This window comes from Mytilus galloprovincialis, chromosome 1, assembly GCF_965363235.1.
Source record: "Mytilus galloprovincialis chromosome 1, xbMytGall1.hap1.1, whole genome shotgun sequence".
Classification (NCBI taxonomy): Eukaryota; Metazoa; Mollusca; class Bivalvia; order Mytilida; family Mytilidae; genus Mytilus; species Mytilus galloprovincialis.
In genome coordinates this window covers 55,463,501-55,477,708 of record NC_134838.1, presented here as the reverse complement: position 1 = coordinate 55,477,708, position 14,208 = coordinate 55,463,501, and the positions used below count along the sequence as shown (strand labels likewise).

General features: G+C 31.3%; 1 protein-coding gene across 1 annotated transcript in view; it reads left to right on the top strand.

Annotated features, from left to right (window-relative positions):
- Nucleotides 1-14,208, top strand: part of LOC143079161 (laminin subunit beta-2-like) — an 82,253-nt gene that overhangs the window by 13,595 nt on the left and 54,450 nt on the right. The window contains exons 3-8 of the mRNA XM_076254388.1: nt 2,822-3,357; nt 5,191-5,308; nt 11,925-12,079; nt 12,542-12,662; nt 13,013-13,201; nt 13,843-14,022. Coding sequence (XP_076110503.1) covers nt 2,822-3,357; nt 5,191-5,308; nt 11,925-12,079; nt 12,542-12,662; nt 13,013-13,201; nt 13,843-14,022 — 1,299 coding nt within the window. The remainder of the gene's footprint in view (nt 1-2,821; nt 3,358-5,190; nt 5,309-11,924; nt 12,080-12,541; nt 12,663-13,012; nt 13,202-13,842; nt 14,023-14,208) is intronic.

The following is a 14,208-nucleotide window of genomic DNA, read 5'->3' as shown; positions in this document are numbered from 1 at the left end:
GGAATGTGTCAAAGCGACAACCTGACTATATAGATTATGGATATATAACATTTCCATGCCTTATATATCATGTACTGTAGTACGACGCTAGATTAAAACTGACGAGGAAAGGTAACACACGACCACTGAAAGCTTTATTATTGTGAAGCCCAGGTGGTTGTTTGGTCTAGCGGGACGGCTACAGTGCAGGCGATTTGGTGTCACGATATCTCAGTAGCATGGGTTCAAATCCCTCCGAGGGAAGAACAAAAAATTTGCGCCAGCAAATTTACAGATCTAACATTTTTGGGTTGATGTTTAGACAAATTATATATATATATATATATATTACAAGTCTAAATTGAAAACAACGTAAAAACCTACGTTGGATAAAAACTGCAATTTTTATATGTGTGCATGTAACAAATTTCTTAGTAGAGGGGTCTAAATACAGCACAAACAACATTTTCAAAAGAGTGAAAAAATATATTTTAACAAAACTCATTTGACTAACAGGTTGAATAACTGATGTTCTTCAACCCTGATGACTACCATTGACATTTGCCTAGGTATAAAAAAACGGATCTCGATATTAATTTAATACCAAGTAGAAAACAATAAACTTGCAGCAAAGATGGTAAACCACAACATGAGATGCTAATTTTTTTGCACCATATCCGGATTTCGACAATTAATGTCTCTTCAGTGATGTAAGGGATCAAAAAGTATTTGGAAGGCCATATTTTATTTCATTTAGAAATCAAACAGATAATATTTTTCTCTAGTTTTAATATCAATTAAACATTTCCCCTAAAAAATCTCTCCAAGTTAACTATTTAGCTTATAAAACATAGTTATTTAGTAGTACATTTTGTACATGCATGTATAGTATGTTCATGGGTAACATCTACATATTTTATTTTGCCTCTAAATTTAAACAACAGATGCTGGTCAGAGGTCATTGCCTTTAACAACCCCTTATCAATGATGCACTGACTGATCTCTTTTACAGACATGAGGCAACTTATCTACTAACACAATTAAGGCATTTTAATAATTAGATAAATTAAAAGTGTTATTGAAAAAAACCCAGCTAAGAAAATATGATTGAGGTTCCTGCTTTGAATTACAGATGTTATTTCATCAGTAGTCTAGAGATTAAATATTATGAACAAATGAACGGAGAAATTTGAGTTAAACAATGCAAGGCTCTCACTTCTTCAGAATCATAGGGTGTCCGGCCAGCAGACTTCTCTTTAGAAATTGATAGGAAGAAGAGGAGAAGTAATCATTTGCTCGGTGCGCTATAACGTTTGGGTTGGTTTTTACAATGACATACTTGTGACTTGTAATTGCCATTTGTATTCTAACGTATTAAATTCTTTTTTTGTAATGTACTAATCAAATTTCATTAAATGCCTTTGTTTGTGTAACAATGGCATTTCAGTTGATAACATTAAAAATTTGGGAGGAATTTGAAAAATTTCTATAACAACTATTATAAACTCTTTTTATAAAACATTACCAATTTACTTACAATACTTTTTAATGTTTAATAATTCTGACAATTGATTTATAAAATCTTTTAAAAAAGAGTGCCAGGTTCATTTGAAATGGACTCAATTTGAACACTTAAGTGAAATCAAAGTTATTAATAATTATTACTTTTCATATTTGTAAACGAATGTTCAAAGGTTTCAGTTATTGACCTTGACCATTCTTGTAATAAATGAGATCTGGTCTTACTGAAGTCTGAAAAAAATAAATATTTTGCTTCTTCAAAAAGGTCAAAGAGTCCTGAAAATGATCTGAAATATATTTTTCATTGATATCTATACAGTTACCGCATTTGTGCAGCTGTATCATTGATACTGTCTCTTTTTAAAAGCGAATTTAATCAATAAATTGAAATAATGCAGTTGCATTAAATATATTATAGTATATATGTGTAATAAAGGTGATCTAACCAAATGTTTATTAATGCTTACTAGATGCATACTTGTTGCTTTTTGGTTAATTAATCTCCATGGCCAGCTTTATGTAGCTGAGCCTTGCAGTTAATATCAATATAATATGGATTTTAGTCATAGTTGATTTGTTTTAAATTTTGAATACCATTCCTTCAAAATAGTTTATCCCCATTAATATTCTTCAAAGTCAAAGCTTTCATTTGGGTTCTTTAGAAATAAATATCTTTTAATTTCTCTACTTTTAGATGAGAAATTGCCATTTTATCAACTTGTTATAAAATTAAAATGGAAAATTTCCAATGATAAAAGCCACTTGTTTGAAAGCATGGGCAACTAGACATGCTGGATATTGCTTATGAAAGTCTGGAAAAGTGAGATCTTTAATGGTTAAAGAGACTTCTGACTTGTATAGTATCTCTTTAGATTTGTACTTGTTTGGCTTTATAAATATTTTGATATGAGCGTCACTGATGAGTCTCATGTAGACGAAACGCATGTCTGGCGTACTAAATTATAATCCTGGTACCTTTGATAGCTATCAAGTACAGTTCATTCAAGCTTTTCCTCATTATTCCCTATTGATTAAGTTTAAGTACATACATGTTAATAAGATACAGAGTAAGGTGTGAGATACAGTAGTGATGATTTATAATATATACTGCTAGGTTCAACTTTTAATCAAATTTTGTATGCTATATGCATAACAATTACACTTATCAGTGGATGACTAGATGATAGTAAAATTATATAGCAGTCAAATTTTGCATTTAGCAACAAATTTAAAAGACTTTATTTATCAACCTAACTGGTTGGTGACTTAAACATTTCTTTATATGACTTGTTATTCCATTTGTTGCTTTGTTTTCTTTCAGGTATTGTTTTGCAGAGTATACGTCAGCCTCGATGTGAACAAGGCAGTTGTTATCCTGCAACTGGAGATTTGTTAATAGGTCGTGAGGACTCCTTGTCTTCCACATCAACATGTGGATTAAACAGTCCTGAACGTTATTGCATAGTTAGTCATTTAGAAGAAGATGCTAAGTGTTTTGTATGTGATTCTAGATATGAAAGAGAGAGTCATAATATAACAAACATTGTATGGTCTTATGGAAATAGGTATACACGCTGGTGGCAAGCAGAAGCTGGAAAGCAGCAAGTCTCTATACAGCTTGATTTAGAAGCAGAGTTTCATTTTACCCATTTGATAATGACATTTAAAACCTTTAGACCCAAAGCAATGTTAATAGAAAGATCATATGACAGAGGAAAAACTTGGAGAGTCTATAGGTATTTTGCTGAAGATTGTGTGGCATCATTTCCGGGAGTTAAAAGATGGCCTCCTAAAACACTGGAAGATATAATTTGTGATGATTCTTATTCAGATGTAGCCCCATCTACAGAAGGAGAGGTAAAAACTTCTTCCATATTTTCTTTTTAATAGGTACATTTGAAAAAGATGTTATGAAAATTAGATTTCATATATATTAACTATTAGAATATTTTCTGACTGAAAAAATTGCCATGACATTAATCTACATAAATGATTGTTAGTTAACTGAATTTTACCTATGGGTTTAGTTAGATTTTTGAAAACTTAGGTGACATTCAGACAGAGGTTAAATTAAACCCCTGATTTATCAATCAACCTTCAAAAATACTGGAATTTTGTAAATCAACTTTAGTGTAAGGATTGGGAGGTCACTTGGTACAAATGGATGTCACCTGGTGTCATGTGAGTAGTGCCTGGCTGAAATGGATCAGTATCTTTATCCTGGAAAATAAACACTGCTTCATAATTAAATCTCCTTGGTGAAAAGTTGCTCAAACATTTTCGACTATTCAGGGTCACAAGTTTATAGAGTTAAATATTGACATTTCCTAACAAGGTGTAAGTTTGAAGGTCAAATTTGACCTTAATATTTGGCACATGAATTTGTCAGCATTGTTGAAGATCTTAGGTTGTGACGACTTAAGGTTTCTGAGCTTCATTGGCTGACAGACATGAATTGAGAATGAGAATTTCTGTCTAAATGTTAAAAAGTACCAGGGTAAGTTCTGTTGATTTGGCCTCTCAGAAGCCTTTAGTTACTTTTAACAAAGTATAATATGCATATATTGCTAATTAGATGTTGTACAGTAGATATGCCTCTTTGTGGTCTCAATTACTTTCTGTAATATTTTGTGTTCTAAAAAAAATTGCTTAGTTTTGACTCACAGCCATTGCAATGATTTCCATATTAAATTTTCCTTATTTCCAAAGTAGAATATATATATATATATATATATATATAACCTGTAATTACAAATATATACACTATACAAACAATTCAAGGGCGGTTCCAAATTGTTTTCATCTGTGCAATAATTTCTGTTGTTTTGGGGAAGTGCCAGAGAATTATTGTTTGTATTCAAGATCCTCATTATTATTACTTTATTCAGACAGCACAGAATTCTTTCCTAAGCATGTATAAATGTTTTCTTACAACTTTTGACCATCTTAATTTCTTGGATAAATGTAAAGCATGAAATATTGTGCAGTATGAGTTCAGTTTTATTTTAAAATTATATTTTCCCTATAAATGATTATGACATCAATATGTGTTAAATATATATTTTTGCCAATGGACACGGGTATGATATAGCACTTTGAGATTTAATTCATTCTAAGAATTAAATTTTGTATTAATATCTGTAATTAAGAGAATCTAAGTATCCTTTATTGTCCACTGGACATCTATTCTGCACAATAGCAAATTTTAAATGCTTTAAACAATATTGATTCAAAATGGGTCAGATCTATTTTTAATGCTGACACAATATTCAGACACTGATCATGAATTAGCAGAAGATAATTGATATCATGTTTGACAGCAGTCATGTAAAGCCATTTTAATATCTGTATTAAGTTGTGCTGACCAATAACTGTTATGTCTATATTTTATTACACATGTCATAACTATTAACTTCCAAGGGGTCTTCCAATGGGAAAAATTATCACATGCAGTACAAATCCTTATGCACCTCAAATTCAGGAACACAACTATTTATAGATATGAAAAAAAAACTGTTTTCAATTAAATTTAAACATCATGCTATATTTATTAATTGGGTGTTTCTGAAGAAATGAAGACTGTACAGTGAATATCTTGATAGTTTGACTCCATTAATGCCTGTGATTGAGAAATAGAATGTTTGGTTTCATATACTGGTATATTTATTTGTTTTTTTGAATGTTTTTCAGGTAATTTTCAGGGTACTCCCACCATTCATTCCAATAGAAGATCCATACAACCCAAAAGTTCAAGACTTGCTTAAACTAACCAATTTGAGAGTTAATTTTACAGATTTGCACACTTTAGGTAATTGTTTTATATAGGCGAGTGTAATATTTGAAAAAGACTTCTAGTGAAGGACTTTAATGCACCCACCTAAGATACGGCTAATTTCTTTTTTAAATGAAAGAATAATGATTTAACTTTGATTTTTGCCTGGTCGTCACAAAATCGTACAGTGCAGTTTTTGTAAAATTGACGTTTATTTCAGAAATTACTTGAAAATTATAAAATTACAACATGTTTTTCAGGCAAAGGGAACTAGGCGTATCTCTTCTTTTAGGCAGTATAATTAAGTGAATTAGATTCTTAAAATATTGAAAAACAATATTTACGAGTGTAAGTCTGCATGCTTTAGCAGTCCTTTTAAATATTTGGCATTTTATACGAAAAATTTTCATAATCCTAACCTTCTCGGATCTACAATTTACTTTTCATTAAATGTTTTTGCACTCTATCCGTTTTAGAACACACCAAATTACTTGTCAGTTATTGCTTTTTCATTCAAGACCAAGACTTTATCTCAATTCTTAAAATCAAGAATTTCTGTAATTTTATGATGTTGGGTAAAATGACTAGTTTCCGGAATTCCCTGTCTGCGTTGTTATCAGTTTTTTGTCGAGCCTGCAACTTTTGTTGCAGAAAGCTCGACATAGGGATAGTGATCCGGCGGCGGCGGTGTTAGCTAACTTCTTAAAAGCTTTATATTTTAGAAGGTGGAAGACCTGGATGCTTCATACTTTGTATATAGATGCCTCATGTTACGAAGTTTCCGTCAGTCACATGTCCAATGTCCTTGACCTCATTTTCATGGTTCAATGACCACTTGAAAAAAAAGTTCAGATTTTTTGTAATGTTGAATTCTCTCTTATTATAAGTTATAGGATAACTATATTTGATATGTGCGTACCTTGAAAGGTCCTCATGTCTGTCAGACAGTTTTCACTTGACCTCGACCTAATTTCATGGATCAGTGAACAAGGTTAAGTTTTAGTGGTCTAGTGGTCAAGTCCATATCTCAGATACTACAAGCAATAGGGCTAGTATATTCGGTGTATGGAAGGACTGTAAGGTGTACATGTCCAACTGGCAGGTGTCATCTGACCTTGACCTCATTTTCATGGTTCAGTGGTTATAGTTAAATTTTTGTGTTTTGGTCTGTTTTTCTCATACTATATGCAATAGGTCTACTATATTTGTTGTATGGAATGATTGTAAGGTGTACCTATCTAGCGGGCAGATGTCATGTGACCTTGACCTCATTTTCATGGTTCAGTGGTCAAAGTTAAGTTTTTGAGTTTTGGTCTTTTTATCTAGTACTATATGCCATAGGTCATCTATATTTGGTGTATGGAAATATTTTATGATCTTTATGTCTGTCGCGCAGGTTTTATTTGACCGTGATCTCATTTTCACGGTTCATTACACAGTGTTAAGTTTTTGTGTTTTGGTCTATTTTTCTTAAACTATAAGTAATAGGTCAACTATATATGTTGTATAGAAGCATTGTTAGTTGTACATGTCTGCCTGGCATGGTTCATCTGACCATGACCTCATTCTCAAGGTTCATTGGTCTTTGTTTAGTTATCTTGGTTAATGTTAAGTTTATGTGACAGTTGTATTAAAGCTTAGCTTTATACTTAGGACTATCAACATAATATCAATGATTAGTATAGAAGGCGAGACATTTCAGCGTGTGCACTCTTGTGACTGAATATTAAGCCAATTTCTGTGTACTTAATAGTGCTATTAGAGTACGATAAATAATATTTAAACGATTCTATATATGGACCATAATTTACTATTGGGCTCGTTTCCTATAACGATAGAAAAGTGATAAAAATGTGTATTACTGTAAGAAAAGTTGTAACTACATCTACAGATGCCTTTATTTTTATCAACATACAAGTGTATGCTACTCTTCCCTAGAAAAAAAATTGAAATTAACAAATTTCAAAGATAATACGACCGTATTTTTGTGTCGTTTCTCGCGTTACTTTTCGCTTCCGAAGTGCATAACGCTGACTGATTTATAGATAATCGTCACCGGCAAATTCGTAACTTTTGCTTTCAAATAATAAAGAACATCGACCAATAAGAATAGTCAGAAGAAAATGCGGAGAACTATAAGTATTTCTGTAGCAGGTGTAAGAACACTAGCGTTACTTTGGTTTCCAATTTCGTAACGCAAATTTTAGATGATGTAATCTGCTTTGTTGTAATAGAATTCTTTATAACAATATGCAAATATGAACTCTCGCGAGATGTTCAAACAGGTAAATCAGAGATGATTTACATTCTAGTTTTGTTCTTTGTAATAATTAAGTTAGAAAATGACGTTATCGTTATGCGTTACATTTCACACGAAACAGAAGTCCAGTTATTTCCTTTTTTTATTAAAATTGTTTTTGTCGTTAAGTTTTAATCATTTCCAGTCATACGGAAACATGTGACTAACATGTGATCACGCCCTTACGGCCGGATATATGAAATACTAGGTCTAAACATTGTTTTTGTTTCCAACGGGATGTTAGCAAACATAATCTGTAGACTTGTTTCGTCTTGTTTATAAAAGGAAAATACAATTTTCAAAGAGATTGCGCCGGGGGTCTATTATTTTTCCTATGTGCATAATGTTACATACGATCTTGTGTGAAAATAAATGCCCAATGACTTGACAAAATCGATTTCAGATTTGACAGACGTTATAACACACTTCGTTTCCGGATAAAGATGTAAAGGGTCCTTGGAAAATTCAATCGACATTACATCTCTTATCATTGTGCCGATGCTCGTTGGATTGATTTTGCTTCAGCAGTAAATATTACTGGATATTTTAGGTGAATAAAGATAATTTAATAAAAAATACATGTTAATATACCGTTACACTTGGAATGTACAAAGTTGGTATCTTTGTCACTTTTTAATTATTTTTTTTTATTCATGTTCTGCAAACACTTTTCAGAAACGCAATAAACTTGTCAAAGGAAAAGTAAACTTTTACCATGCATGACTTGAAAGGAAGTACTTTATTGATTTTAGCCCACTAAAGTAGGTTAAAATGTGGAAACCATGTAGATGGTGTACAGGTCACAAATATAACATGGTGCCTATTTTAAAGATTTTAATTACAAGTTAAAAGTTTTTTTCTTTACTGGATTTAAAGAATTTTACATTGCCAATGATTTGGAATAAATTGTATATAACTGGAATTTCAAAACCAAATATAAATACATTTTTTTGGCTAAAACATCAAGATACAACGATTATGGTATCCTGTATCAATGAAGAAAATATGGAAATTTCTGAATAAATTGTACTAATTGTTTTCAAAACAAGCACATATTTAGGAGTTTTATAATACTGTTACATTTAAGATGGATTTTAAGAAAAAGTATACTGTTCAGATTATTTTAAGCAGATTTTGCAATAAAATAAAACTAAAAAAATGCTTTCGGTTTCTTATGGTTTCCTGTCGCGTTTAAAAAAATCTTTAATTTAACATTGAAAATAGATTTTAAATATTAACATGAAGCAAGTAACACTAGTATTGGTGTTCATTTATGTCTTTTGAAATATATTGTGCAAAATAAAGAAAATAAAGATTGGTTTCCTGTTTGGTTTCCTGTCACGTAAACGGTGAATCAAAATGTATTAATTTTTTCTTGAAAAACTCAATTGTTCCATTAATACTATTCTAACACCAACACAACCCACAGAATAAAAGTTAAAGTTTTAGAAGTTATAAAAAAGGATACAAAAAGAAACCAAAGGCCGAATACCAAATTATGGTCCATATATCTTTAACTTCAGTGTAGCTTAAATAGATATAAAATGATCTTTTCAATATATCATTTGGTCTTCAATTCTGGTATTTATAATTCATCGGCATAGATGTATTTTGTCACCTGCCGGGAATTATTATTTTTTCATTTAAGTTGATTGGCAAACCCGGAATTAGCCTTATCCGCACCCGGAATCGGATCCGGTATTATAATTGTCTTCATTTCCGGTTTATGGCTCGATTGTTTTTCAATGTTGTTTTTGTCAGTCAAATACGATTTTACTCGGATTTTCAAATTACTTGTTGTCGATTTTCGAACATCGCTGTCATTAGTAATGAAGATGAAAATACATTTTGAGATCGTTTGGAAATTTTGGCAAAGTTAATTTATATTTTCTTGGATATCAAAGGTCCGTCGGACGTAGCTAGTAACCAAAATGAAAGTCCGATTGCAAAAGTGGAAGGTCGCGAACCTCGGACCACCGCTAATTTGAACCCTTGTTGGAATTCTTTAAGTTATAGATTTTATTACAAGTATTATGTCACATATTCCATACACCATACAGTGGTTCAAATTAGTGGTGGTCCTGGTTTGAACTGGTCAATTTTCATCTGAAATTTAATACCCCATGGAAAGGTTTTCCAATTTATGATTTTTTTTACTGAAAATTTTAGCACCACGGTGAAAAATTATACATCCCAGCAAGAAGGATACCACCACGGTAAAAAATTATCCCGCGGTCCTTTAAGGGCCTGGGGAGAACACTGAGGTAGAAAAAGTAGGAAATATTTTATATAGAAACTCAAAATTACTTTAAGTTCACAAATTTTCATGTTAAAATCCAATAAAATGTGACAGTAATTTTCTTTATCATTAATAAATGTTGATATTACATGAAGATTTTTTTTTATAGTGTAAGCATATTACTACAATTCCAAGAGGTAATTTCATTTCAATTTTGACAATGTTTGAAGGGCCAGTAAAAATCTGGAAGTTTCTTACTTTATTTTCACACAGGAACTGATATATGATAATAGTACTATAGTGCCTAACAAGATTTTGTGAGGTAGACGAAATTGACTTTAAAACGATCGTATTGACTTTTGATGTGAATAAATAGGCAGATCGGACATATTTTGACTTTAGTTACTTACTTCTTAAGTTTGGGATTAATTGTAATCAACATATTCCAATGAGACTGAAAAATGCTTTTTTTTATTATGATAAATAATAATTTTACCTGCCGTAGTCGTGCGTAAAATATATTTCGGTATTTCTCTTACGAAAATGACTTGTTTAATGGAACAAAACGTATTATTTGTAAACTTTCTCTTTACTCTTCACAATAGGCTTTTAAAGAATAACCTTTCCAACTGTATATTCCGAAAATTTTGAGAAAATCGAATAAGTGGCAATTCTTACCTTTCATACCTTAACTTTCATTGATAAAACATAATATTGACTCGTCCAGTGTCCAGTTTGAAGGTCATTTTAGTTACCGGTCACATTCATGCACGTTCTAATTAATCAATAGTCATGTATGAAAAGCATAAACAAGTTTGAAGGTAAACTAATAACAACTTAATCCAATCAAATTCAATAACAATGACCAGTCCACATCATAAAAATGTATAGGGGTAAACTGGGTAGGGAGAAAATGTCAGATATATTAAGTTCATTATTTTGCAATAACGAGTAAAAATTAGTTAACCAATAGATTTGTTATAATTTCATAATCATGTCGTTATGTATTGGTATAGTTTTTGGATCTTTCATTAGCGTATTTAAGGCTGTAGAAAGTTTGGCCTTCAAAAGTCAACATAATCATTGACTTTGTAAAGAAAATTCGCCTTTTTAAAACATTGAATGTTTCACAAATAATACGCGACAACAAAGCAAAATCAATTTTTAAAACACTGCAAAAAAAATAATTCTGATTGATGCAGTGGTATTGTCATAAATTGCACTGGAGTGAACAGTGGTACATCAAACGTCGAATTCCCTCACACAATGTTAACACACTATAGTGCAACTAGATATGATACACTGAAACAGCTTTGCATTTGAACTGTTTAATATAATGGTATAATTAGTAATTAATTACCAATGGTTGAGACAACACAACTACCCACAGTGACACCCTCCCAACTACAAAAAAAAAATTATTTGAATCTATATACAAGACAATTACATTTATCATTAAACATGTTAAACAACAGTGATTTTGACAATTAAATAAAGTTAAATTAACCTAACACCAAAAGCACATTTATTTTGTATCTTACTGAGTTGGGAAATATTTCAAGTAGTGTTAAAGGTCCTGGACCTTCCAGTACCAAATGTTAATTTGAACCCCTATCCAACAAAAATTCAATCATGATCATAAACAGAAAAGCTGGTACTAAACATCAGCCTGTGTCTCTTTTCTTGTTCAGTAATAAACGTTTAAATGCAAGTAGAACTTTATCAATGACGTCATAATGTCTGAGGAGAAGTTATCAGCAATGTCATATTGTGTGTGGAGAAGTTTTTATCTCACTTTCTTCAACCATTAAAATTGTTTAATCAAGGGAAAATAGACCATAATTAAAGCTTAAAAAGAAATCAGTGGGATTTCTGTGTATGAGAAATAGCAAAGTATAAGCTGCTCATTACAATGTGAAGCTTTTTTGCTTGTTTGCTGAGCTCACTCATTTAGAAGGCTAAATGTTGTGGCTCACATCTGATAATTTATGATACCCATGTGCAGAAAAAACCTTATGATCCTTACAAAATTAGATAGACACATTATATGATAAACAATACAGTAATACTGGCAGCCATACTAGAAGCTTAAAATTGTTTTTTTTTTATTGAAGGTGACACTTTGGTTGACAATAGACTAGAAATAAAAGAAAAGTATTACTATGCAATGTATGAAATGATTGTCAGAGGAAGTTGTAGCTGTTATGGTCATGCCTCACAATGTGTGCCTATTGATAAGTACAAGGGCAAAGAAAATCAAGGCAATATGGTATTTATCTTAGAGTATATATGACTAAATTGTATTAGTTTTCTGTTTTCACAAATTACTGTACCTGAAGCACCAGCTATTTGTATCTGCTACAGTTGCAATCCCTAAACAAAGAAGTCCAAATTAAATTAACAACTTACTCTGTTAACATGGTTCAGAAATTCAATCCTGTAAAGTTTCAAAAGCTGTCAAATTTCAAGGGAATGATACAGCTGTTATATTCCTAAAAGAATTATAGTTCAAGTTAGTAAAATTTATTCAAACTACTATAAAATATGATTGTAATAAACTTAATCTATCTGAATCATTAAAAAAGGAACTGGTTCAGTATCATAAACTTTGCAGTCTACAGCTGTTTTTAAAAAACCTGTAATTTTTAAAATTCAGCAAATGTTGTGATGTAATGCAAATAAAATTAGTTTCATCAGACACAAACAAGAATATCATATTTGATTATTTCAGGTGCATGGTAAATGTGTGTGTACACATAATACCCAAGGAGACAATTGTGAACGCTGTCTTGATTTTTACAGTGACCTTCCATGGAAACCTGCACAACAGAATAAACCAAATGCCTGTCAGAGTAAGTTTTATTGTGTCACCTGCATTGCAGAGTTAGTACTTATTCTAGAAGATCACTTTTAATTGTGTTAAGCTTATGTCATTGGAATTGTCACATTTTCAACAGAAATCAAGGAGACTTCATAATTTTCAACATAGAGAGCAGTATCTCAAAAAAGTCTGAAACTGTCATATTTTTTATGTCATGAATGATTTCAAATGCAAATAACAGAATTAAGATTATTTTATCAGCTGGACATAAGCTTTTACATGATTTATTTGCTATGTAACACTTATATTTGCAAGTGTCCCCCTATTATGACTGAAGAACATTAAAATTATAAAAATATATACATCTTTTTTTCTTTTTAGAATGTAACTGTAACAATCATGCAACAGAATGTCATTTTGACCCTGCAGTGTTTGTACTTTCTGGCAGGATCAGTGGTGGTGTGTGTGATGATTGCCAACATAACACAACAGGCAGGAATTGTCAGGAATGCAAAGAATACTTTTTTCAAGATCCCAATAGAGATATAAGAGACCCTGAGATATGTCAAGGTATCTTGATTTTTGTTTTGTTTAAATATCAAATTTCTCTCTGTCTGTTTTTTTTCTTTTCTTATTGATAGTTTTTAGTATTACATATTCACTTTAGCACTCTGTTTAAATACTTAGTGTAAAACTATTCAAATGGGAAAACCAAAGGTCTAATCTATATAAAAACGAGAAACACATATGAACTACATGAACAGACGAAAACCACTGTAAGATTCCGGACAGGTGCAAATATTTGCAGCAGGATTAAACGTTTTAATGGTACCAAACCTTCTCCCTTTTCTGAAACAATAGTATAACATCACAACATAGAAAGACACACTATAAATATCAATTGGAAGGCTTAACTCAATCACATAAACAGGTTTAAACAAAGTTAAAGTATGAGACCGCTGTGAAATGTTAAACAATTTTTAGAAAATCCTCACTTTTAAAAAAACCTCTGTCATATAATGCATAGGTAAATGAAAATAATTTAACACTGTTTTGTAATATTTCATGTAAAATTACTTGTGCGTCACATTTTTTCACACAAATAACGTGTCATTATTCAGATCTGCTTCACCTTTATTAAACAATTTAATTGTATTTTGAATTAAGATAGTGTTATCTCCCCTGATATTATATCATCCGTGTTCTTTCAGCTTGTGATTGTGATCCAGCAGGATCTGAGAGAGATGGACGATGTGATGATCATACTGACCCCTATTTTGGTTTGGAGGCTGGAAGATGTCGTTGTAAAGCTAAAGTAGAGGGAAAACGTTGTGATACTTGTGTTGATGGTTATTGGATGCTCAGTGAAGATAATACTGATGGTTGTCAAAGTAAGTTTTTCTTTTTAACAAATGGACCCTTAAACTTATGATTTATTTGATATCTCATGGTTGTTTATTTGAAATCACAGAATTTAATCATTCAGACATCTAGACACTGTTATATATATAGAGAGATTCTTACATTGATACGAGTGGATTATCGGATTTATCCAATCGAGATAGTTAAATTATCAA